Source organism: Crotalus tigris, unplaced genomic scaffold, assembly GCF_016545835.1.
Source record: "Crotalus tigris isolate CLP2741 ecotype Arizona unplaced genomic scaffold, ASM1654583v1 scf7180000018919.839542, whole genome shotgun sequence".
Taxonomy (NCBI): Eukaryota; Metazoa; Chordata; class Lepidosauria; order Squamata; family Viperidae; genus Crotalus; species Crotalus tigris.
Window position 1 is genome coordinate 1,445 of NW_024097273.1, and position 23,839 is coordinate 25,283.

At 40.6% G+C, this 23,839-nt stretch overlaps 1 protein-coding gene across 1 annotated transcript in view; it reads left to right on the top strand.

Moving 5' to 3' along the window:
* Positions 1–669: 669 nt before the first annotated feature.
* Positions 670–23,839, top strand: part of PTN (pleiotrophin) — a 43,766-nt gene continuing 20,596 nt past the window's right edge. The window contains exons 1-3 of the mRNA XM_039357414.1: positions 670–677; positions 8,465–8,574; positions 14,535–14,708. Coding sequence (XP_039213348.1) covers positions 8,466–8,574; positions 14,535–14,708 — 283 coding nt within the window. The 5' untranslated portion in view covers positions 670–677; position 8,465. The remainder of the gene's footprint in view (positions 678–8,464; positions 8,575–14,534; positions 14,709–23,839) is intronic.

The window sequence follows — 23,839 nt, forward strand, 5'->3', positions numbered from 1 at the left end:
TACTCAGAATTATATACTACACAGCAATAGCAAGAGCACTTAGATTTACATCTCACTTCACAGTGCTTTATAGCCCTCTCTAAGTGGTTTACAGAGTCAGCGATTTGCCCCCAACAATCTGGATCCTCGGAAGGATGGAAAGGCTGAGTCAACCTTGAGCCGGTGAGAATTGAACTGCTGAACTGCTGACAGCCATCAGTCAGCCAAAGTAGCCTGCAGTACTGCATTTTAATCACTGTGCCACCAGGCTCTTATATTTACATGAAGTAAATATAGAAGGGTGACCAAAGGGTGACAGATTGAAGATGAAACAGGAAGAGGATTTATAAGATAATGTTCAGGAATGATGGGAGTAAGTGGAGTAAGGAGTAAGAAGACTATATTGGAGAAAACCATAAGGAATGCAAGTGCCTGCATATATGTGTAACACTTGATATATATTTTATAACATCATCATATACTTTATAATTTCATTCAGTCTTGTACTGTTGCTGATCCCATTTCTTCCAGAATAGGGCAACACAACAATGTTTAATCTGGAGTCATCCTGAAAGTGAAATGGAGGTATCTAAATTTGATAAATAAATAAAATGATTTATTTTGGAATGAAATGAACCATTATTTTACAGAATTAAGAACTGAATCAATTGATGGGAAGGGGCTGTGAAAACGGGGAGGTAAGTAAAGGGGACATCCTATTCAAGGTGGCTTCCACTATCCTTACCTTTTCATATGTATTGAAAAATGCATATTATTTACGGTAGCAATATGAGGTGCTGTTCTAAATCTCTCAGCCCAGCTTTAGCATAAAGCATTGATTGTTGTGGGATCCCTGCAACTCCAATTAGTGCCCATTAAGTCATAATTTAAATTTACCACGATGCCCTGAAATCATTCTATTTGGGTAGCATTATGGAAACTTTTCAGAAGCAGCCACTAAAAGAGGCTGGAATATTATGGTGGCCTGCTGTTGCTTCAATCAGCAAAGACCTCGCTTGCTTGATACTATCAAAGCTGATGCAAAGACAAACATTTAACAACTAAAAGAAGCTGTGCTTGACAGGGTAGCATGGAGAGCACTTGCCTATAAAGTTGCTAACAATTGGACACAACTGAATGATTAAAAGTAACTAACTGTTGCTTCTATCTACAAACATTGAAGCATAGTTACACGGGGAGCTCACATGGATGTAAGTTCCTGAATACGGCTGCTTCATTCTCATGATCTCCCCTCTTATCCTGTATGTTTGATCATTTGATGAATGTATTCGGGGGGGGGGGGTTCTCATCTCACTTCAGGATATTTCATTCATCTTATCAAAATTATTTAGTCTGATACTTTTTTCATTTCTGCACATACTTGATTCTTTTTGTAAATTGCCTTAGGAGTAAGATTAAAGGGTAGCATTAAAATATGGATAAATGATTTTTGCCCCAGGGAATATGGAATAGTATATTCTCACCCATATAAAGTTCCTACATTCAGTATTCTCCCATGCATTTTTAATGCACTCCTAAAGTGCCAGATAATATAGATCACCAGGGCTGTCAGTTGATTAAAGAAATCTTAACTGGTAGTTCCTATTATTCTTAAATAAATTAAGTCAAAAATGGCAAAAATGGATGGATGGATAAAATATTCCAAAGGGTCTGAGCAATTCTCTAACAACATATTTTAGATATTTCTGTTACTGTGAATGAGGATGCTTTTCTTTTTTTTTTAATACCAGGCCTGCCATCTATGACTCATGGACATATTTATACTGAGAGTAATCAATAGAATAATTCATCCAACCTATGAATCTGCTAAGCACCGCAGAATATAGATGAGATATATGAAGATATGTGATCTACTTATTTTTCCTATGGCCTGATTCTCACCATGGTTTATTACTGACTTAAAGACTAGTTAAACTAAACTCCAGGCCTGCATACAATTCCCAAGTCTCCTCCTATTTTATTTGTTGAGTTCTCAAATGTAGATTAAAAAATTACTCTTCCTTTCTTCCTTCCTTTTAAGGCAGAATTTGGGAAATTAGTCAGAATTCTCAGATCAATGAATTTTTCTTTTCTTTCTTTCTTTCTTTCTTTCTTTCCTTCCTTCCTTCCTTCCTTCCTTCCTTCCTTCCTTCCTTCCTTCCTTCCTTTCTTTCTCTCTCTCTTTCTCTCTCTCTTTCTTTCTTTTTTGTATAAATTGAAAACTCTAATAGCGAAAAATTATTGCTATCCTTGTTACCTGACTTATTTATTTATTCATTTATTTATCAAGATTCTATCCAGTAAAACATTAAGTGGCAACAAATAATAATAATAATTTTAAAAAAATTATAGCTCACGTATATAAACAAGTCAGGAGGCACGCTACAAATCACAAAGGACAGCCATGTCATACTTCCATGCCAGAGCTCCTAAACTAATAGGCTGGGTCCAATGACTAAGGAAGAAGAGCCTGATCTTCAAAATCTTATGAAAGGCCAGTAGGTCAAGTTTTCCATACCTCTGTAGGGAGGCTGGTCCACAACACAGACAACATGACCGAGAAGGCACATTTCTTGGGACATTCCGCTCCCCCCCCCAATGACAGCGGAATTTTTGGGCTCAAGAGTGGACTCAGTGCATGTCTACTCTACCAGAACTTTAAAATGGCAGAAACAATTGGGGAAAGGTCATCCTGAAAGTAATTTTTTTCCCAATAATTTGAGTGGACATGTTTGAAGGGCCATTTGTGCCAGTATAATTATATGTTGTATATTTGTCTATGTAGATTCTCAGTCATCCAGGTCATGGTTGTCCCAAAGGTGTTTTTTTCAAGAGGCAACTGGACTTTCTTGTTTTTTTCTTTAAAGATGTTTTGCTTCTCATCCAAGAAGCTTCTTCGTTTCAGAACTGAAGAAGCTTCTTGGATGAGAAGTGAAATATCTTCAAGGAAAAATCAAGAACGCCCAGTTGCCTCTTGAAAAAAAAGCACTTTTGGGATATGTTGTATGTTTGGATTTAATGTCAGGTTATTTCTTTTAGGGTAGTCAGGGTGGATAGGGATGGTGTCTCTCTCTTGTTCTACAGAAATGTTTTATTTGTCACACCATCCTTTTTGGCTTTCCAGAGTGTGAGGAATGAAAAAAAAAAGACATCATGAAGTTCACAGGAGCAACCTGGAGTCAAATACAGCATAGATTAGAAACAATTTGCACCAAAAGTCATGTATTTGGAAAAAGGAATGGTGGAAAAAAAAAACCTGTCTGTTTGATAAGACTACATATCAGAAGTTTATACTACTTGAGGTAGTCACATTTTTAAAAGTGTACTCTAATTTTGTTTAGAAAACATATTTTGGAATAAAATACATGCAAATTTGTGTGTATTAGGCAGTTATGAATGTGAACCAACTGGAATATGATAAAAAAATAGTAATGGTAGACAAGTACTATATTAAATATAAGTCTGAGGGAGTCCAAATAGTGGTATGTATAACCATCAATTATACTAAAATATTAATATTTTTGAGGTTTTTAAGGCCATTTTAAATCACATAATAACCTTTATGTCAAGCAGCTATGTGTCATTTCCAAATATTAAAATACATTCTTCACTGTGGAAGTTGTGTGTGCTTTGCTTTCTGCAGTAGAGGGCTTCCCTTCTCAGTAGTGTGCATCAATAGCAATTATGTGGCTTTTTCACAAGATGGCTACCAGCAGGAGATTCTTAAGAGTGCCAAATGACATTTTCAAACACATTTCATGGTGAGAATTGCATCTTCTCTTATCAGATTAGAGGAATCTTTTAGCTTTCTTTTCAATGTGAATTTAAAACCTGGCTTTTTGAAAACTGGGGGGGGGGGTTACCTGAAGATGGGATGCGAAAGACTGCTTCCCTCAAGATCAGCCTCACTAAAATGTAATATCTACATTCACAATTTCAGTAGCAACAGGGCAAATACCCTGAAAGAGACAGTGAAGAACTATATTGCTATTCTAAGAATGTAGGGACCTGCCCCAGCTGTCCCTCTCAGGAAAGTACAATTCTTGATGCCATGTGGTTAATCAAAATAACTTTTACTGAGAAACAGTGGTTGCAGTAAAGTCAAGTGGAATCTAACATTCCTGCACCAAGCACCAAGCCATTCTTTCCTCTTCAACCCCCCCCCCCCGACTAGTCCACCGGCAGCCAATACAGTGCTGCAAGATTGTTTTGAGAGTGCTGAGGTAAAAGACAAGGCGCAGCGACTTTGGGTCCTGGCTGGAACCAGCTTGGAAGGAGTCCGTCCTGTCCAGTGGTGGGATTCAAACATGTTAACAACCAGTTCTCTGTGTGGATGCCGCTTCCGGAAGTCCATTCTGGGCCTGGGCAACAAAAAATTAGCTACTGGTTCTGCTGAACTGGTGCTCCCTTTGGAGCATCCGCCTGCCCCCTCCACCAGAATGGCAGGGCACCAAAAAGGGAACCTGACAAAGATTGTCTTCTTAGACAATCTTGTCTTCTTAGTCTAAACATTTTCTTTTACTGGTAGCCGTGATTACATTTGCCTTGTGCCAGTTGAACTGGAATGTCCAGCTTATTTATAAAGAATCAGTTTGGAATAGACTGCAATACAGGTAGTCCTCGACTTATGATTGAGCTCAAAATTTCCATTGCTAACCAAGACAGTTGTTAAGTGAGCTTTGCCCTATTTTACGACCTTTCTTGCCATAGTTGTTGAGTGGATCACTGCATTTGTTAAATTAGAAACATGGTTGCAAATGGAATCTGGCATCCCTATTGACTTTGCTTGTCAGAAGTTTGCAAAAGGTGATCATATGACCATAGGACTAGGTCATTGCAACTGTCATAGATATGAACCAGGGGGGTTGCTGCAATTGTCGTACATGTGAAAAATGGCATGTCACTTTTTTCAGTGCTGTTGTAACTTTGAACAATCACTAAACAAATGGTTGTAAGTCAGGGACTACCTGGATTGAAATAGTATGCTTGTATGAATGCATGCCTTCCTGTCCGTTTTTAACTCCTAGGAGTGATTGTCTTTGCAGTTTTCTTGGCAATGTGTTTGGAAGTAGTTTGTGATTGCCTACTTTCTAGGACTGAGAGGATGTGACTGGCTCAAGTTTACCCAGGTGGTTTTGTGCTTAAGGCAGGACTAGAACTCCCAATCTCCCGATTTCTAGCCTGATGCCTTAATTAGTATACCAGACTGGCTCATTTATGGGCAATCAGGATTTTATCGTGTCTAGTTTCAGAGCAGCACAAGTTTTGATTCATTTCTTTTGGTAATGTGACTTTGCCTATCTGAGGAAGTGTTCAGAAAGAGATCATTTTTAATAGCCAAGTGATAAAGGCAGGGCTTTTCAAGAAAAACTACTCCGACAAAAATGTAAGTGAGACCTTTATAGCATTTTAAAAATGTTATTAGGTTCCTAACACTTACCATGTGGGACCCAAAGGTTAATACAGAACTATCTCACCCATCTAGAATATGAGGTTCAAAGGTAGGGTGAGTCTTAGTAAGGATTACTTGAACAGTTAAAGAGGTATGGCAAATGATGGGATGGAACAGTGCATGTCCATCAGTTCATGTCCATGATACATTCTCATCTGAGGAAGCTTGCACAGCATAGTTTCACGTTCAATGCTTCAGAATCCTACCACATGGGAATCATAATCTGTGCTCTTGCTAATCCTATCCCCAAAGCTTGTGTGGCATCAAGCCAGTTATGATTTGTTTCTAATGCAGATAATCTAGTTCTTGGCCACTCCCTGGAAATCATTTTTTTGTTTGTTTTCTGTATACTTCAGGAAGACAAAGTCCTTTCCTACCAGTGCATGTTATTTCTTCAGAGAGTAGAAAGTGGGGACATGTGGACCAACCAGTCTTAACTCATAGCTTCTCTCTCTACCGGGTGTCTGATTCCTACAGTTAACACTAATCCTTCCAAAGATGAGATATTGCTGGCTTAGGAAGAGATCCTACTACTGTGATAACTGGTTTGCAGTCACATTTGGTAGGACAACATAGGGATAAAGGCAGATTGATTTTAAAGCAACCTGGATATATTTTGTAAATCTAGCAGATGCTGAGTTGGAAGTTCAAATAATTTGCTCTATTTAATTCACTTCATTAATCTTGGAATGAAGGCCACACACCCATTCAAATTAAATTAGACAAATGTAGAAACTTGTGTAAATCTACTAAATGTTAAAAAAACCCCACCCTTTTGAAATAATTTACATACATTTCAATACATCCCCCCCCAAACCAGGCCTTATTTCCAATTACAAATATCTGTTTGCTTTCATTTTACTCTTAGTTTGTAAACTATTCAATTTTATTGAATCTGCTTTCATTTTCTTGTTTTTGTTCAGGACTCAGAGGAGCCCACTTAGCTTGTCTATTCAAATTTGTGACTGCCACAAATAAAACAAAACACCTCCTTTCCTCTGGTGATCTTTAGTACTTGCAAACCTCTTCATAATGTTTGGATACCACAATGAATAGTTTATTTATATTATTTATTTGTATCATTTTACAAGTCATTTTACAAATAATTCAACATATCCAACATACCTTTCTCCTTCTCTTTTCCTCACAATAACAAGCCTGTGAGTAGGTTGGGCTGAGAATGAGTGGCTGGCCCAAAGTCACTCAGCCAGTTTATGAATTACTTGCTAATTATTGTACTGACAAAATCAGCATATGTGACGCAAATATAAAAACACACATTTATACACATTTTACTGAATATTCAGTCTTTTTCAATGCTTTGCTTCCCTTAATCTTCTCATCCTTACCACAAGGTTCCGTCTTAGACCCAGTACTCTTTAATATCTTCATAAATGACTTAGATGAAGAAATTAAAGGGGAACTCATCAAATTTGCAGATGACACCAAAATGACAGGAGTAGCCAACACCCCAGAAGACAAACTCAGGATCCAAAAAGATCTTGACGAACTTGAACAATGGGCCCTATCCAACAAAATGAATTTCAATGTGGACAAAAGCAAAATTTTACATTTAGGCAGGAAAAATCAATGGTACAAGTACAGAATGGGTGAGACCTAGCTCAAAAACAGTAACTGTGAGAAGGACCTTGGAGTCCTAGTGGACGATCACTTGACTATGACCCAGCAGTGTGCAGCAGCAAACAAAAAAACTAATACAATCCTGGGTTGTATAAACAGAGGCATAGAATCAAGATCATGTGAAGTATTTAGTATCGCTTTATAAAACTCTAGTAAGACCACACTTGGAATACTGCAGCCAATTTTGGTTACCATATCACAAAAAAGACATTGAGAGTTTGGAAAAAAATTCAGAGAAGAGCAACTAAGATGATCAAAGGCCTGGAGACTAAAACATATGAACAATGGCTGTGGGACTTGGGTTTGGCTAGTCTAAAGAAAAGAAGAAATAGGGGAGACATAATAGCGGTATTCCAGTATTTGAGAGGCTGCCACAAAGAAGAGGGGGTCACATTATTTACCAAAGCACCAGAGGGAAAGACGAAAAACAATGGTTGGAAACTGATCAAAGAGAGAAGCAACCTGGAATTAAGGAGAAACTTCCTGATAGTGAGGACAATTAACCAGTGGAACAGCTTGCCTCCAGAAATTGTGGGTGCTCCATCACTGGAGATTTTTAAGAAGAGACACTACACAGTCACTGGTCTGAAATGGTATAGGTTTTCCTGCTTGAGCAGGGAGCTGGACTAGGAGACCTCCAAGGTCTATTCTGTTCTGTTCTGTTCTATTCTATTCACATTAAACTTGACATTACATCCTACTATACATATATAAAATTGCATTGTATGCTTGATGTTTGAGATAACAGTGTGATTCCTCTGAGGGCTCCAGTTGCCATATTTGGCAATATGATGTCATAGACAACCTTAACAACAACTGTGTAGTTCAGCAAAATCTATCAATTTGAAAACAAGGGCAGTGAAGACTAAGCCAAAATAAACAGTGCAGAAAATTAATAGAAAAAAGAAGAGAAGAATTACAGTAGCATTAAATACTTTTAAGTTTGGCATTTAGGTTTGGGAGCAAGGGGAATTAGTTGATAAGCAAAGTGAGTGTGCTAATTTAGCACTTACACTGATGTGAAAATATATTCTGTGAAATGTTTATTATGTTAGGTATCCAGCAGAAACTAAAGTGATAGCACAACATTGTTAACAAATAACATTACAGGTGCAGATGAGTTTCATGTCATAAATTATGGTTAAGTAGTAAGGAATCTGTTGAATATCACAATTGCTAATGAGGACAACCTTTGCTTTTCCATATGGCTGGGGGGGCTCTTGTCTTAATGAGCTCATCCTCTAATCTGTTACTAATATGCATTAGACTCCTTTGATCCATTCTCAGTGCATTCTGGATGCCAAAGGTTGTTCTTTTTCTCATTTCAGAACTGTCCTTACCTATTTACTGACATTTGATGTTAACTTTATTTTTTTCCTCATTAATTTCCAGAATGCAGAAACAGCAAGAACAGTGTCAGATATTTGCAGTTCTCATCTTCACATTTATTTTCCTGCTGGCAGCTGTGAGTACTACTGAGGCTGGCAAAAAAGAAAAAATAGGTAAGTGCAAATAATTATAGACATTTAGAGAGGGGGTGGCATGCTGTAATTTCTTCTTCCATCTTTGGTTTACTGATGGTTGGTATTAAAGTGCTCTATTTCAGCTAAGTGAAAAAATACTGCACAATGCTGGGCTTAAGTCTCTTTTTTTATGCATGTCACTGGTACCTTTAATAGAGATGAGTGGAGCTTCAAAGCAGGGAGCCAGGTCCTTAGTTTTTAAGGAAAGTATCCTCTTAGCAAAACCACAAATTGGCTCCTTGTGTCACTTCACTTCTATCAATTAAATAGTGGAATCTACTTTCACAGGATGAAATTGAATTGGCTCCATTTCCATGCTTTCCCAGTCAGGCCAAGAGGCAACCATCTCCTGAAACAAAGCATGGAACCTGAATGTGCCCTCTGTAGCTTTTAGCTGATCTAATAGAGATTGCAAAATCCAAAAAAGGATTTAATTCAAGAATCGATACCAAATCTTGTGAGATATCAGAGGGTTGCCTGAACTCTCACCAGATTTGGGGGTTCTTACAGAATACAGAATAACACAGTTGGAAGGGATCTTGGAGGTCTTCTAGTCCAACCCTCTGCCCAAGCAGGAGATCCTATACCAGTGGTTCTCAACCTTTTTAATGCGCGACCCCCAACCGAGGACTACCCAACCGGTCATAAATCGAGGACTACTCAACTGGTGCAGCACCATTTGCAGAATGGGACTTTTGGCGGGCTCAGCAGGGCAGAGACAGCCTGGACAATTCCTATTGGCTTTTGAAAGCCAATAGAATTAGACTCTATTCAAGAGAGTCTATTCTATTGGCTTTCAAAAGCCAATAGAATAAAAGGGAGTAGCACAGCTAAGGAAAAGGGGAAAAAAATGGTGGACTGCGTTGTTTGGCGACCCCCGTGAAATGGTCGTTTGACCCCAAATGGGGTCCCAACCCACAGGTTGAGAACCACTGTCCTATACCATTCCAGGGAAATGGCTGCCCAATCTTTTCTTACAAACCTCTAGTGATGGAACATCCACAAACCTCTAGTGATGGAACTTCTGGAGGCAAGCTATTCCACTGGTTATTTGTTCTCACTGTAAGGAAATTTAGTTTGGATCTCTCCTTGATAGGTTTCTATCAGTTACTTCTCATCCTGTCCGCAGGTACTTTGGAGAATAGGTTTACCCCCTCTTCCCTGTGACAGTCCCTCGCATATTGGAAGCTTGCCCATAACAATGCTGACTCTCAATAGATATCATTATTTCACATTCCTTCAGACTCTTGTTTTAATTTGGGAGTTTTTGTGGGTGACAAAGTGCCCGTAGAAGTCACACTGCCAACTCCAGTATAATTAATGGGGTGGGTAACCTCATACTATTCCTGCCTTTGTAGGAGGAGTGGACACATTAAGTTTTCCGACATTGTGACTCACATTGCTACAGTAGTTACATGATAGCTATTTTAACTGCAACAATGGTAATACTGATAATTTAGAGAATAAAGACAAAGTAAGATAAATTTACATGCAGAATTTATATATAACCAGAATAAGTAGGTGACTTTCAATGCTATTAACCATTTCAGTTTACTGTTGCTCATAACAAAAGTCCAATTAGGTCTAAAGAGGAAAACCAATGCAATTACTGTAGTTTCCATATCAAGAACTCAGAAACATTAAAACAATTCATATGGAAGATATGTGCCAAACTGATTTACAGTTTTATCTACTGCAGTTGTCCACTATGTTGCAGGAGACTTAAAATCAGACTTTGAATCAAAATGTCTCCCAAAAGATTCTATCGTTTGATTTATCACAGACAGCAAAGATGTCTCTAAGAATAGTTAAATGTTATATATAGAATACGCTCCAAGATGAGGAATTGTATAATTTTCTCATCTGTGATATTAGTTGCTGACACTCTGGAATCCCTTTTAAAATACTTTTTTTTTTTTTTTGACAAACTAAGGCAGCTTCAGTGTAAAAAAAGGATGTGCCCACATCCTGACCACAGATGAAAAAGGCAAGGAGAAATATGAGTGTGATCAGTAAAGAAAGCCAGGATATGTAATGTTTAAATCACATTTTTCTTAATCCACATTTTTTTTTAAAAAAAAGCTGATTTCCCCATTCCATCCCTATGTTATCTTACCTTAAAATAATGCTGCTGAATTTAAACTTATTGAAAATCAGCAGCAGCTGAATGGATCTATTGCATGACTCTTCGAGGGCATTGATTGTATTGATTCATTCAAGTCTGATCAATCTGTAGTCTCCAGATGCTGTTGAGGTTGTTGAATATTGAAAATCAGCAATAAACAAAGATAGATTAAGTTCCTCACTTGTAATCGGGCAAATGATAACTGGGGGCTATCATACTAGGGTTTGGCAATTTTGAAGTGTCTGGAATTCAACTCACAGAATTCCACAGTCTCACTACCAGCAAAGAAAATTACTTTACCACCTGAGACAACTTGTTGTTGTTATTGATAACTTTTACTCTTTGAAGATTTTTTTCTTTATGACCAACCAAACCTACTTTTTCGTAATTGAAACCCATTGTGTCTTGTGCTGGAATAACTCCAAACAATTCTGCTCCATCTCTTACAAGACAGACTTTCAGATACTTGAAGACGGCTTACACTTTATCTTCCCAGAATAAATATATCCAATGCTTCCCACAAGTTAAATGGCATTGTGCCATAAACAACAAATTGATGTACCAAACTGATGTATTTGTTATTATTATTCATTACTACAAATTCTATACTGCTTCATGTCCTGGGACCCGGACTGGCTTACAATATTGATACCAAAATATTTTTATAAAAAAATAATACAGCTGAAACCAACCAGTTCAATACCCCTTCATTTGGGATGACATCTTATTCATTCTAAAATTAAGAATCATATTTTTACAGCTTTTTAAAAATATAATCAGAAGTAAAAAGCTAAATGTTTCCTTTGCTCAGTTGTGTCCAACTCTAGAAGGTGGTACTCATCCCCATTTCCTAGTTGAGGGAGCCAACATTGTCTGAAGACTCTTCCATAAGTTGAGACTCATGGAATGCTCTTACCTTCCCACTGAAATGGTACCTATTTATCTACTTGCATTTGCATGCGTTTGAACTATTAATTTGGCAGGAGGTGGGGCAAGAATGGGAGCTCACCTGTCATACAATACTTGGATCTCAACATTCTGGTAACAGCACAGCATCTTAACTGAAGGAGGTGGCCTAAATTTTGGGGGCAAGTCATTCCAGAAGAGGGAAGCCATACTGAAAGTTTGGAGTTGAAGATTTCTGATGATGATATTTTTCCCCTGAAGAGGAGAGGTCCTCAGCAAGTCCTCTGTTCCATATTTTTCTCAAGAGGCAAATTAAATTTGGAAAAAAAAGTCATGAAAATATCCAGATCTTGAGTAACACAGAACCTTAAATGTAACTTCTAGTAACGTCAATTGAATCTAGAAGCTAACTGACATACCATGCAATTCCCATAGTAATAGTGTTATAAGCAGTGGTGGGATTCAAATATGTGAACAACCGGTTCTCTGTGTAAATGTCACTTCCGGAAGTCCATTTTGGGCCTGGGCAACAAAAAATTAGTTACCGGTTCTGCCAAAGTGGTGTGAACCGGCTGAATCCCACCACTGGTTATAAGGATAAACCTAAACGTATCCATAACTAACCAGTCTGTTGAACATTGCAAAAGGTGAAGCTTTTGGATTAACTTCAAGTGCATGAAGACAACTACATCTCAGTAGAATCAGATTTTTTATTCACGTATGCATAAATTCAAGCAGGTACCCCTATACTCTAGCTATTGTCCTTCATTAGTTTTTTTCTTTAGATTCAGAAATGATATTCAAACATGTGATAGATCCCTAGTATGAATTCTAAGCATTCAACTTAGGTCCGACTTTTGAACCAAATCCATTGGTTAAAATGAATGGGGCAACTCCTACCATTTTAACCTTTAGCCTTCCTGACACTTGGATAGAGTGATGGGACCATCTTTGGGTCATTCTAGATGATGACTGAGGGAACAGATTTTTAGTTTTGTTTTTATGATGTTATACTTTGTGCTTTTATTATTGGTGTGAGCCACCCAAAGTTGTGTTTTAAGATGGACTGCAATAAATAAATAAATAAACCCATTCTATCATTCTCCTGCAGTGGCCATCATAAGATCCTGGTTCAGCAATGAAATAGTCTGATTGACTGGATTCTATCACTGTGTCTGGTCTGATTTCATGGTTACTTGCCTATCCATTGATTCATTTTATTTTATTTTCCCTTCATAAGTTCTGGATGGCTGGAGTGAGGAAAGAATCTTTATTTACTTGTTATAGGATGCATTAGACAGTAAAGGTCTGGTCAAAGACCATTTCCATTTTCCACTGGCTCCACAGGCATGTAGCTCCCAGAATAACCAAATGTAACTCCTGGGTTGAGAAGATCACCCATCTTCCTAGGAACAGCCAAGTATTTTCTATGGAGAGCCAAAAGCAGGTGCCAGTAAAGCAGAAAGTCTGAATACACAGACATTTATTTTGTGCCTTCTTTGTTCACAGCTCTATTACAAATATTACCAGTTTTGTTGAGCAAGCTCATCCATGCTATTTTTCCCCCCCACGGGACAGATTTCAGCAGACATAACATTGTCAAGTGCTTTGTGCTTTGTTTTAAAATATAGAGAAGCCATTAACTTTTTCTTTTTTTGATGAAGAATCTAGGGACTTGCCAAAGTGACAAGATGCTGATGGTGTGTTTCACTGTAAGTGGCAATGGAGAAATTAAGTGCAGTAGAATTTGACAGCCTGTACTCATTGGTTTATGACAAAGAAGACATGTACAGCACCGCACCTGCATAAGTGTCTGACTCAGTAAAGTTCTTAAAAAGGTCACAACTTGACACGCTGGGGGGAGCTGCTCTGTATAAAAAAGATGCAGAGTTTTATAATAAGTTAACTGAAGCCATTTAAGGAGCCCCCTGTTACATTAATAAATAATTTGACAGTAGTTACATTATGTCCCTATAGATTAGATGTCTCAGGCATATCAAAGATATACTATAGTGATTATCATAACATTTAACATTATATAAAGCAATTATATAAACTGTTTGCAAACTCCAATAAAAGTTACAGATTGAGTGAAATAATTGTTTACCCATTTTATGTTTGTCTTAGAGGTTGTCACGTTCTCTTTATATAAGCACACATTTTGAATATTTAAAAAAAGTATAAAAAGGGCAATCCACGAGTGATACATGGCCTTCTAGAGTCCTGTTTTGTGGTTTTATAAAAGGTAAAGGCAAAACTTGGAGCTCCCGTTTTGCATTTTTGGGGAGATGGGGGTTAAATAGTCCCAAAGGAGGACTTAGAGTAAGCTTTGTGTGTGTTTAAGAAGAGTTGTTCTCAATGTACTGCACAGAACCTCAAACTCCTGGAAATTGTCCATGTCTAGTTAGAACATCTGTCAAAAAATGTGTCAGCCTTTTGATGTAGTCCATACAGGAAACCAAAACCATGAGTAACAACACTACCTTTATTGTAAGGTTACAGTAACAGAACCTTGCAAGTCTGAAAGCACTGGTCCTCTCCCTTGTCCTTACTTTCCAGAGAACTGGGGAGAGCCCTTGATGAGATGTTTTCTCCATCCGCATTCCTTCTGGAGGCTAAGATATCTCTTGTCAGGCTATTGTCTAGGCTAGGGCTCTTTCTTCCATCTTCCAAAGTTATTCTCAGAGCCCATTACAGAAAGAACACTTGATTTTCATACCTGGGCACTAACATTCATTCGTTCATTTATATTTCATACTTCTTAATCACTCATCTCCCTTGGAGAGGGGTTCTAGGCTGGGGTATGATTTAATAAAATTAAACATTAAGATCAGAATAATTTAAGATTAAAAAATTTAAAATTATACAATATCGTTGTCTTTTGCTTTTTCCCCATGACTCTCTTCAGAGAAGAAGGTGAAGAAATCTGATTGTGGAGAATGGCAATGGAGTGTCTGTGTTCCGACAAGTGGAGATTGTGGCCTTGGGACCCGTGAGGGCACCCGGAGTGGAATTGATTGTAAGCAGACAATGAAGACCCAAAGATGTAAGATTCCCTGCAACTGGAAGAAGCAATTTGGAGGTAATATCCATGGGATTTTGATTAATCATTATTAAAGACTAATCTATTATTTTTTTAAAAAAACTTGTAATTTGAAAAAGAAGTCTTCCCCTTTAATAAGCAACTTAAAACATATTTAATACAAGCATTAAAACTTGACCAATGTTAAGGCATGTATTTATTTAGATTACTTAAACCTGCCTTTTTCAATTTGAAATATATTAGAACAGCATCTTCCAGAATTCCAGTCAACAGCCTGGAAAGACAGAAAGGCAGGAAGAGAGGAAGAGAGAAGGAGATTAAGAGAGAAAGAGAGAAGGAGAGAAATGCAGGAAAGCAGAGAAACAGGAAGACAGGAAGACAAGAAGACAGGAAGAGAGAAAGAGAGAAAGAGAGGAAGACAGAAAGACAGGAAGAGAGAAAGAGAGAAAGAGAGAAAAACAGGAAGACAGACAGACAAGCAAGCAAGAAAAGCAAGCAAGAAAGAAAAGTCAGCAAGAAAGAAACCAACAACCAAGTGAAAACAAAAGAAAACAAAAAACAGAAAGAAAGAAGGAAAGGCAGTCAGAAAGAAATTTCCAGCAGGCAGATAGGTAGATAATTAATTCAGTCTCATATTTATATTAATAACTTCTTATTCTGTTTAATGACTTTGTTAGCAGTTAATGACTGATCCAAACATTTAGCATATGGTATATTCAATCAGGCAGGGAAATAGATCTGGCATTCCTCTCTTCAAGTTACCAAGAAAGATGAAAGGAAAGCATATTTGGAGTATTTTATGGTGTGTGTGTTGTATGCAGGTAGTTCCGACCTATTACCACAATTGAGCCCAAAATTTCTGTTGCTGAGCAAGACATTATTACCGTATTTTCTGGTGTATAAGACAACTTTCTAAACCATGAAAATCTTCTCAAAAGTTGGGGGTCGTCTTATACGCCCAGTCGTCTTATACACCGGAAAATACGTGTACATCAAAGCAAGCTCCCCCGTATCCTGCGCCCCATGCTCCTCATCCCTTGGCGTGGGGATTGGCTGTCCGGATGAGAGTTGCTGATGGTGTGTCCCACGCAGCCAAATAGCCCTAGAAAAGTGTCCCTCCAAGAAACAGCCGGGAGGAAGGGGTGAGGTTGGAGCGTTGGCGGACCAATGGTGGGAGAGAAGCGCTGGTGGAGAGCCACCCAAGTAAGAATGCCCATGTTGGGTCAGCGGCGGGGGCTTCCCGAGAAGAAGTGCCCCCGCCTCCCTTGCTGCCGAAGTGCTGCTCAACGCTCACAGAAAGCCAGCGATTTTGCAGAAGCGTCTGTCCCTCGGGTAGGGATCCTGCCCCTCCCAGTCTAGGGCAGTGGAGGGAGGCGGTGCGAGCGGGCCTTTTCCTCCCCCAGGGAAACCCCCTGCCACCAGCCTCTGCTCAGGTGGGCGGCAGGAGCAGCTGGTGGGAGCCGTCGGGCTGCACAGAAGGTGCTGCTTCCTCAAGGTTGACCACAGCTGGTGCTGTTGCGCTGAGTGCCAGAAGCCCTGGGACCCCGATGGATGGGTGCTCAGCATTTCCTCCTCCATGCTCTGCTGCTTTTTTGGCAACGTGCCGCCATGGCTGGTGCTCTCGCTGCGCAGATGACAGAGCGATCCACCCACAGGGTATCATCCCGGAAGCGGTCTGGCAGGCTTCCACTGGAATGAGAGGGGCCAGCTAGTCCCTTGGGGTGAGGCAGTTCCTCATATACTGCAAAGTTTCACAAGTGCACCCCCATGCTTATTATAGGATGTTACCCAGCTACATTTGTCTTCAGCAGATCAGGAACAAGCAATGAAATATAATGAAATGCTAATGTGTTTAGGACTTACATTACTTTTATTGGAAAGTTAAAGTACCCGTATTTTCCATTGTATAAGATGACTTTCTAAACCATGAAAATCTTCTCAAAAGTTGGGGGTCGTCTTATACGCCCAGTCATCTTACACGCCGGAAAATATGGTAAGTGAATTTTGCCTTATTTTATGATCTTTCTTGACACAGTTGTTAAGTGAAACACTGCAGTTGTTAAGTTAGTAGCATGGCCATTAGATGAATCTGACTTCCCCATTGACATTGCTTGTCAGAAGGTCTCAAAAGGTGATCACGTGATTCCTGAGACACTGCAACCATCATAAATACATGTCAGTTGTCAAGACCCAAATTTTGATCAACCTAACTACAGGGATGCTGCAACAAGGGCCATAATAACCTCAGTCACTAAACAAATGTTATGAGTTGAGAACTATCTATAAAGGCGTAGACATAAACTCATTTCTGATCTTCTAGCACTTACTTATCATCCAAAATAGTTAATAACATGTTTATTAAAGCACAGAAAAATAACAGGTTTTGCAGTTTTCAATACAAGAAAGCAAAATTTGATCCAGAGTTTATTGGCACCAGCTGAACAACATTGCCCAAATCCATTCCATGTCTCTTTCCTCTTGCATCTACCTGGGTTCAAAGAATTGCTGCTTTGTCTCGTCTACCCACAGACTCTTGATTTTTGTTCTTCATACCCTTCCATGTGGGAACATTCTTCAGCATATCTAGCAAGATGTGGAAGTGCATTTTACTCCTCTGAATGTATACTTGTTCTAACTATGCCACACACCATTCTCTGTAAGTCACAGGGGCAGGTTGTATGATCTTCCTCCACAGTCTTAGTCCAAAGGTCATGATATGACCTGTATTTTGTGCAGAATTTTAATTGGCACCCCATCAAGGTGGCTGAAAATGTGTGCATTGGAACTGTGATGCTACCATATGTCTTTCTTTTTACTTTACACACATACTTAGCTTACAGTGAAATAAATTGATAAAGGTAAAAGGTAAAGGTTTCCCCTGTCCAGTCATGCCCAACTCTAAAGGGCAGCACTCATCTCCTTTTCTTAGCCCAGGGAGTCAACATTGTCCAAAGACACTTCCATGGTCATTTGGCCAGCATGATTATCAGCTGAGGTGCATGGAACACTGTTATCTTCCCACTTATATGGTGCCTATTTATCTACTTGTATTTTCATACTTTCAAACTGTTAAGTGGGCAGGAGCTGGGGCAGGTAACAGGAACTCACCCTGTTATGTGGCATTTGGGCCTTGAACCCTTGAGCCATTGATACAAAGTATTGTCCTATCTAAATGAAAAGTAAAAACAAGCATACTTGTAATTAAAGTAAAATTAAAGTAAAATATCAGATAAAGTATCTCCCTACAAGAAGACCACCAGAGAAGGTACCAAAATAATTTCCAGGTCAAGGAGTTCCACTATTTAACGTGGCCATCACAATTTTCACACTTCAGAGCTGCAATCCCTGCCTTTTCTAAATGACAAAATAACTCTAAGATTTGATAGAGATGAGGAAACATAATTAACATCTTGGTCTGGGGAAATTATTGCGGACTAGGGAAAGACTTCACTGGACCTGTTAGAGTGGCTGAAGTTACAGCTACCTATCGCAAGAGATCCTGAAGAAGATGCTCCTTTGTTCTGTAATGAATGGATAAATCATGTATCATCAGTGATTTGTTAACTCATAGGAACCACATATATAGACCTTGTCCAGGATGACTCATTTTCAGATTGGCCTTTCATATCTTCCAGTGGTGCATTCATTTCCTCTGTAACTGAATTCATCTACCCTGCTACTGGTCAACTTCTTCTTTCTTCCACCATTTCCAGAACTACATTTGTTCCTTACAATCTGAATAACAGCTGATCACCCATACATGGAAGATAAAGCTATGGACTGTACAAGGATCAGGCTGAGTTCTAAACCAAGGGACAAGGATTTCTCATATGTCTTGCATTGCAAGGAGAACAGAAGTACTTTTTAGCAACAGAGGGCTTGTAGAGTATCCCTAACATCAAAAGTTCCACTGAAATTCAAATACAAGATGGAAAGATTACAGTATCAAAGCTATAATAGATTCCATGTTTTTTTAAACAAATGAAGTGTAAGGACCCACCCCACTTTGCATCTTAAGAAGACAGAACTCTTGGAATAGCTCTTCCAACAGGAATCCTTTATTAAGAGAAAATGGTTGCAGGCATGCTAGACAGGACTTGGGGTTCAAGCTCTCCCATTCAAGGTTTTAAGGGGTTCCCCAGTAGTCCCACCCAATCAACCCCCCTTCCAGTGATAGTTTCAAGTATCACAATTCCATCCCCTTTCTTCTTCCGTCTGGATGGAGACTTCAGATAACTACATGAAAGGCAATTACTCTTCTTTGATATGTTAAAGCTTAGAGGCCACAATAAACACACATTCAGTCCTTTGAAGTGTGCTGAAGGAAGTGAGGGCCATAAAGCCCCTTTGCTCTCCCCCTTTTCTCCCTCTTATGGCAGAATCCAGAGAAGGCAGAATTGGGAGTTTCTATGTTTGATAATTAAAGATGAAATATAATTGGATTCTGACATCCGGCCCCTCTTAACAATAAGAGAGATCCACCTGAAAGAAAACACAAGTAAAAAATTTAGTTAGGCTTGTTAGGATACTCTGTGTGAAACTTCTTCAATAGCTTCGGGGCTCTGACGTGACGTTTATGGACCCACTCATTTTGTGAGGCAGGGAGGTGTTTCCAGGCAACTAGGTACTGAGTTGTTCCACGATATCTCCTAGAGTCAAGGATCTCTTTTATTTCGAAGTGTTGTTCCCCCTCCACCATGATTGGAGGTGGTGGGGGGGGGATTTTTGGCCGTAGAGGTGACTGATGCTCTCTTTTCAGCAAGCTGCAATGAAAAATTGGGTGTATTTGCCTGAGGTTTTTGGGTAATTCTAATTCTACTGTTACTGGATTTATGATCCTTTTAATTGGAAAAGGTCCTATATATTTTGGTCCAAGTTTTTTACAGGGCTGTAGGGACTTTAGGTATTTTGTAGATAAGTACACCATTTCTCCTATAATGAATGGTGTAGGCTCAACCCTTTTTTTATCGGCTTGTGCTTTGTATGCCCGCCTAGCTTCATCTAGTGATTTTCTGACTATTGGCCAGGTGTTTTGTAGGTTTTCCATCCATTCTTTCAGTGAAGGGATCGTTGGTTCTTTTGGGGTTAACTCTGGCATAGGGTTGAAACTTTGGCCGTTGGCTATTTGAAAAGGAGTGTAGCCTGTGCTGGAGTGGACTGCATTATTGTAGGCAACTTCTGCAAAAGGAAGTAAGTCCGTCCAATCACTCTGTTGGAAATTTAAAAAACATCTCAAATATTGCTCAAGTACCGACTGGCAGCGTTCCGCTTGTCCATCTGTCTGAGGGTGATGGCTAGATGTCAGTCCCTGAGTGGTCCCTAAGAGGGATAAAAATTCCTTCCAAAATGTAGACGTAAATTGCACTCCCCTATCAGAGATGATGCGTTGGGGTGCCCCGTGCAATCTGTAAATGTGCTGGATAAAAAGTTTTGCTAAGGCCTTTGCAGTGGGAATTTTTTGGCAAGGGATAAAGTGCACCTGTTTGGAAAATAGGTCCGTGACTGTCCAGATAACAGTATTCCCATTGCTTTCAGGCAATTCCACTATAAAATCCATGGCTATTTCCCTCCAGGGGGCTGAGGGACTTGCCACTGGTTGTAACAGCCCTGGCGATTTCCCTTGCAACCTCTTTGCTGATGCACAGGTTGGGCAGCTGGCAACATAACTTTCTATGTCCTTTTTTATTGATGGCCACCAAAATTGCCGTTTAATTAAGTGTAAAGTTTTTACAAATCCAAAATGCCCTGCTGATTTTGTGTCATGGCAAAGTTGCATGAAAGTTAGTCTTTGAGTTGTTGGTATATATAACTTTTCCCCTACCCAAGGCAATCCGTCTCTCATTGTGCACACATGTTTGTTTTTCTGGAACCAATCATCTGTTTCCAAACTTTTTCTGAATTCAATCCCAGTTTGGCTGTCCAGTTGTGGTTTTATTTTGGCTTGGGTTCTTGTGGTTACTGGCGCTGCCAGTTGTGATTCTGCCATTATTGGTCTAGAGTCTGTGGTTCGTGCGCTGTTATATTGGGGCATGCGAGATAGTGCATCTGCCAGGAAGTTCTTTCTTCCTGGTAAATGTTTGAGCTTAAATTGGAATTGGTGAAAATGCTGGGACCAGCGGGCTTGTTTGGGATTGAGTTTCCTGGAAGTTTTCAGGGCTTCTAAATTTTTGTGATCAGTCCATACCTGGAAGGGGATTTTGTTGCCTTCCAGGAACTGTCGCCACGTGAGTAATGCCCAACGTATCCCATAAGCCTCCTTCTCCCATACGGGCCAGCGCTGTTCTGTTTCCGTGAGTTTCTTAGATGTATATGCACAGGGTTGCAATACTGCATCATCATTTTCTTGTAATAGCACAGCCCCCACTGCCACATCACTTGCATCTGCCTGTATTATGAAGGGCTTGTCCATATCTGGGTGCCTTAGTACTGGTTCGGCAGAAAAAAGTCTCTTTAGTCTCTCAAACGCTGCTTGGCACTCCATTGTCCATGTTAGTGGCTGGCTAGGTTTTACTGAGGATGTTCCCTTCATTTTTAGTAAGTTGGTGAGGGGCAAGGCTATCTGTGCAAATGAGGGGATGAATTGGCGGTAAAAATTTGCAAAGCCCAGGAAACTTTGTAGTTGCTTTCTTGTGCGGGGTGGTGCCCATTCTAATACTGCTCTGACCTTCTCTGGGTCCATTTCAATGCCCTGTGGGGATATGCGATAGCCTAGGTAGTCTATCCTTTCCTGGTGGAATTCGCATTTTGAGAGTTTGGCATATAGGTGAGCGGCTCGCAGCTTCTTTAAAACCGCTCTGACAAGTTTGACGTGTTCTTCTTTTGTTTCGGTAAAGATAAGAATGTCGTCCAAGTAAACAAGGACCCCCTTAAACAGGTGCTCCCTTAGAACGTCATTGATTAATTGCATAAAGACTGCAGGGCCCCCTTGTAATCCAAATGGCAAGACTTTGAATTGATAGCACCCCATGGGGCAGTTAAATGCAGTCTTCCATTCGTCCCCTTCCTTGATTCTCACGCGATAGTAAGCTTCCCTTAAGTCTAGTTTAGAAAAAATTTTCCCTTTCGATAGGTGTGACAGCATGTCTTTCATGAGGGGCAGCGGGTATAGGTTGCTTTCACTGATTGTGTTCAGGGCCCTATAATCCACGCATAAACGTAAAGAGCCATCCTTCTTCTCTCTAAAAAGGACCGGGGCAGCCACTTTAGGCTTAGCTGGTTCAATGAAACCTCTCTCCAGGTTTTTTTTTATAAATCTTTCCATTTCCTCCTTCTCCTTTGGGCTCATGGAGTATAATCTGGGTTTCGGGAGTTTTGCCCCAGGCTTGAATTCAATGGTACAGTCTGTGGGTCGGTGGGGGGGAAGCTCATTCGCCCTCTCCTCACTGAAGACTTCAGCAAGGTCCCTATATTCCTCTGGTATTTCTGTTAATCTTTTTTCCTCTCCTATGGATGCTTTTTCTATTCTTGATTCTGGTAGCCTCTCTTGGGGTTTTAAGTCCATAGGGTCCCCCTTCGGGAATTTGATTTCTGTCGTCCTCCAATTTACCCAGGGGTTCCATTTTTTCAACCATTCCATCCCTAGAATCATTGGGCATTCCATACCTGGGGTCACCACAAACGTTAAGTCCTCTTCATGGTTGCCCAGGGAGAGGTGTATTGGCAGAGTGGCTAGGGTAGCTGGCACCCCCCCTGCTATGGATCCATCTAGCTGGCCAAATGAGATTGGTTGTTCCAGTCTCCTGGATGGGATGCCCAGATTCCCCACTAGTGTTGGGCTAATGAGGCAGCGGGTGCAGCCAGAGTCTATTAAGGCTTTCACCTTCACAGCTTCGGGCATGGGGGGGATTAATATAGTCACTGTTTTGAAGATGGGTGTGATGCGTCCACTTACCAGGGGTTCGCCTTCCGAGCTGTCATCTGAGGCATCCACCGTCCCTGTGGTGTAGGCTGGAGTTCTTTCCCCTTGGTGAGCAGAGGTGGGGTTTTCTGCAATTTCCATCATTTTCATGGCTGTTTCTTTTGGCTTAGCTGAATACCCTCTGGGTTTGTTGATTGGGGATCTGTCTGGGTTGTGCTGGGGGGCCTTTGAGCGGCATTCTACAGCTCGATGCCCTTCTCTTCCGCACTTGAAACACCCCATCTGCTTCTTGGCTGTATCCGATGATTTCACCGGTTGGTGTGTCAGCTCAGGCGGGGGGCGGCTCCATTGTTTTCCTCGGCGATGCCTCTTCAATATGTCGATCTCTGCTTCCTCTGCCAAGACGTACCATTCCTCAAGTCGATGTGGGTCTCCTCGGGGCAGGCAAGCATCATATAGATCATAGTTTAGTCCGTCTTTGAAACGGCCAAGGAGGATGTCTTCTGGCCAATTCAGTTTGCTGGCAATGGCTCGGAATTCTTGTGTATACTCAGCCACTGGGCGTTTGCCCTGCCTCATCGTTGTTATTCTTTCACGGGCTTTGCGATCAGCCAGGGGGTCTTCAAATCGTCTTCTCAACGAGGACATGAAACGGTTGAAGTTACTGAGTTCTGGGGCATTGGAGTCATGCAGGTTCACCACCCAATCTGCAGCTGGTCCATCCAGGGCAGATTGCACGATCCGGATGCGGGCTTTGTCGCTGGGGATGTCCTGCCCATATTCCTCCATGTAGCTGAGGACTTGGGTTAGGAAAAACCCCAAGCGTGTTGGCTCCCCTTTGAATTTCACCTCCAACGGTGGACGTCTTGGAATGGATCGGTGCCTCCATTGTGGGTGGTAGTGTCTTCCGTCCAGATTTCCATCTGTGGTCCGGTAGGGGGTGGGAGCTCCTGGATCAGTAAATGTCCCTGGGGTTGCAGGTTCCACGTCCCCCTCGGTGTCTCTCCCTTTGTGGCTCCAGGAACTGGGGCGGGCGTAGGGCTCAGGAATCTCCTCTCCTAGGGAGCTGAGAGTTCTCTTCATCAGGTCAATAGCTCTCTCTAGGATCCAGTCTGAGTACGGCATACAGCTTCCTCCCTCTTCACTTGCGTGCAGGGATTTCTCCATCTCCTGCTTCCATTCTGGTTGCTTGGTCCCCCGTCTCAGGGTCACTTTTCTTGATTCCTTTCCCCACTCGCTTTTCTTTCCAACGCCCATCGACCAGCGAGGCTTGTGGTCCTGTGTCTCCACCACTTCTTCTTCTGAGAAATCT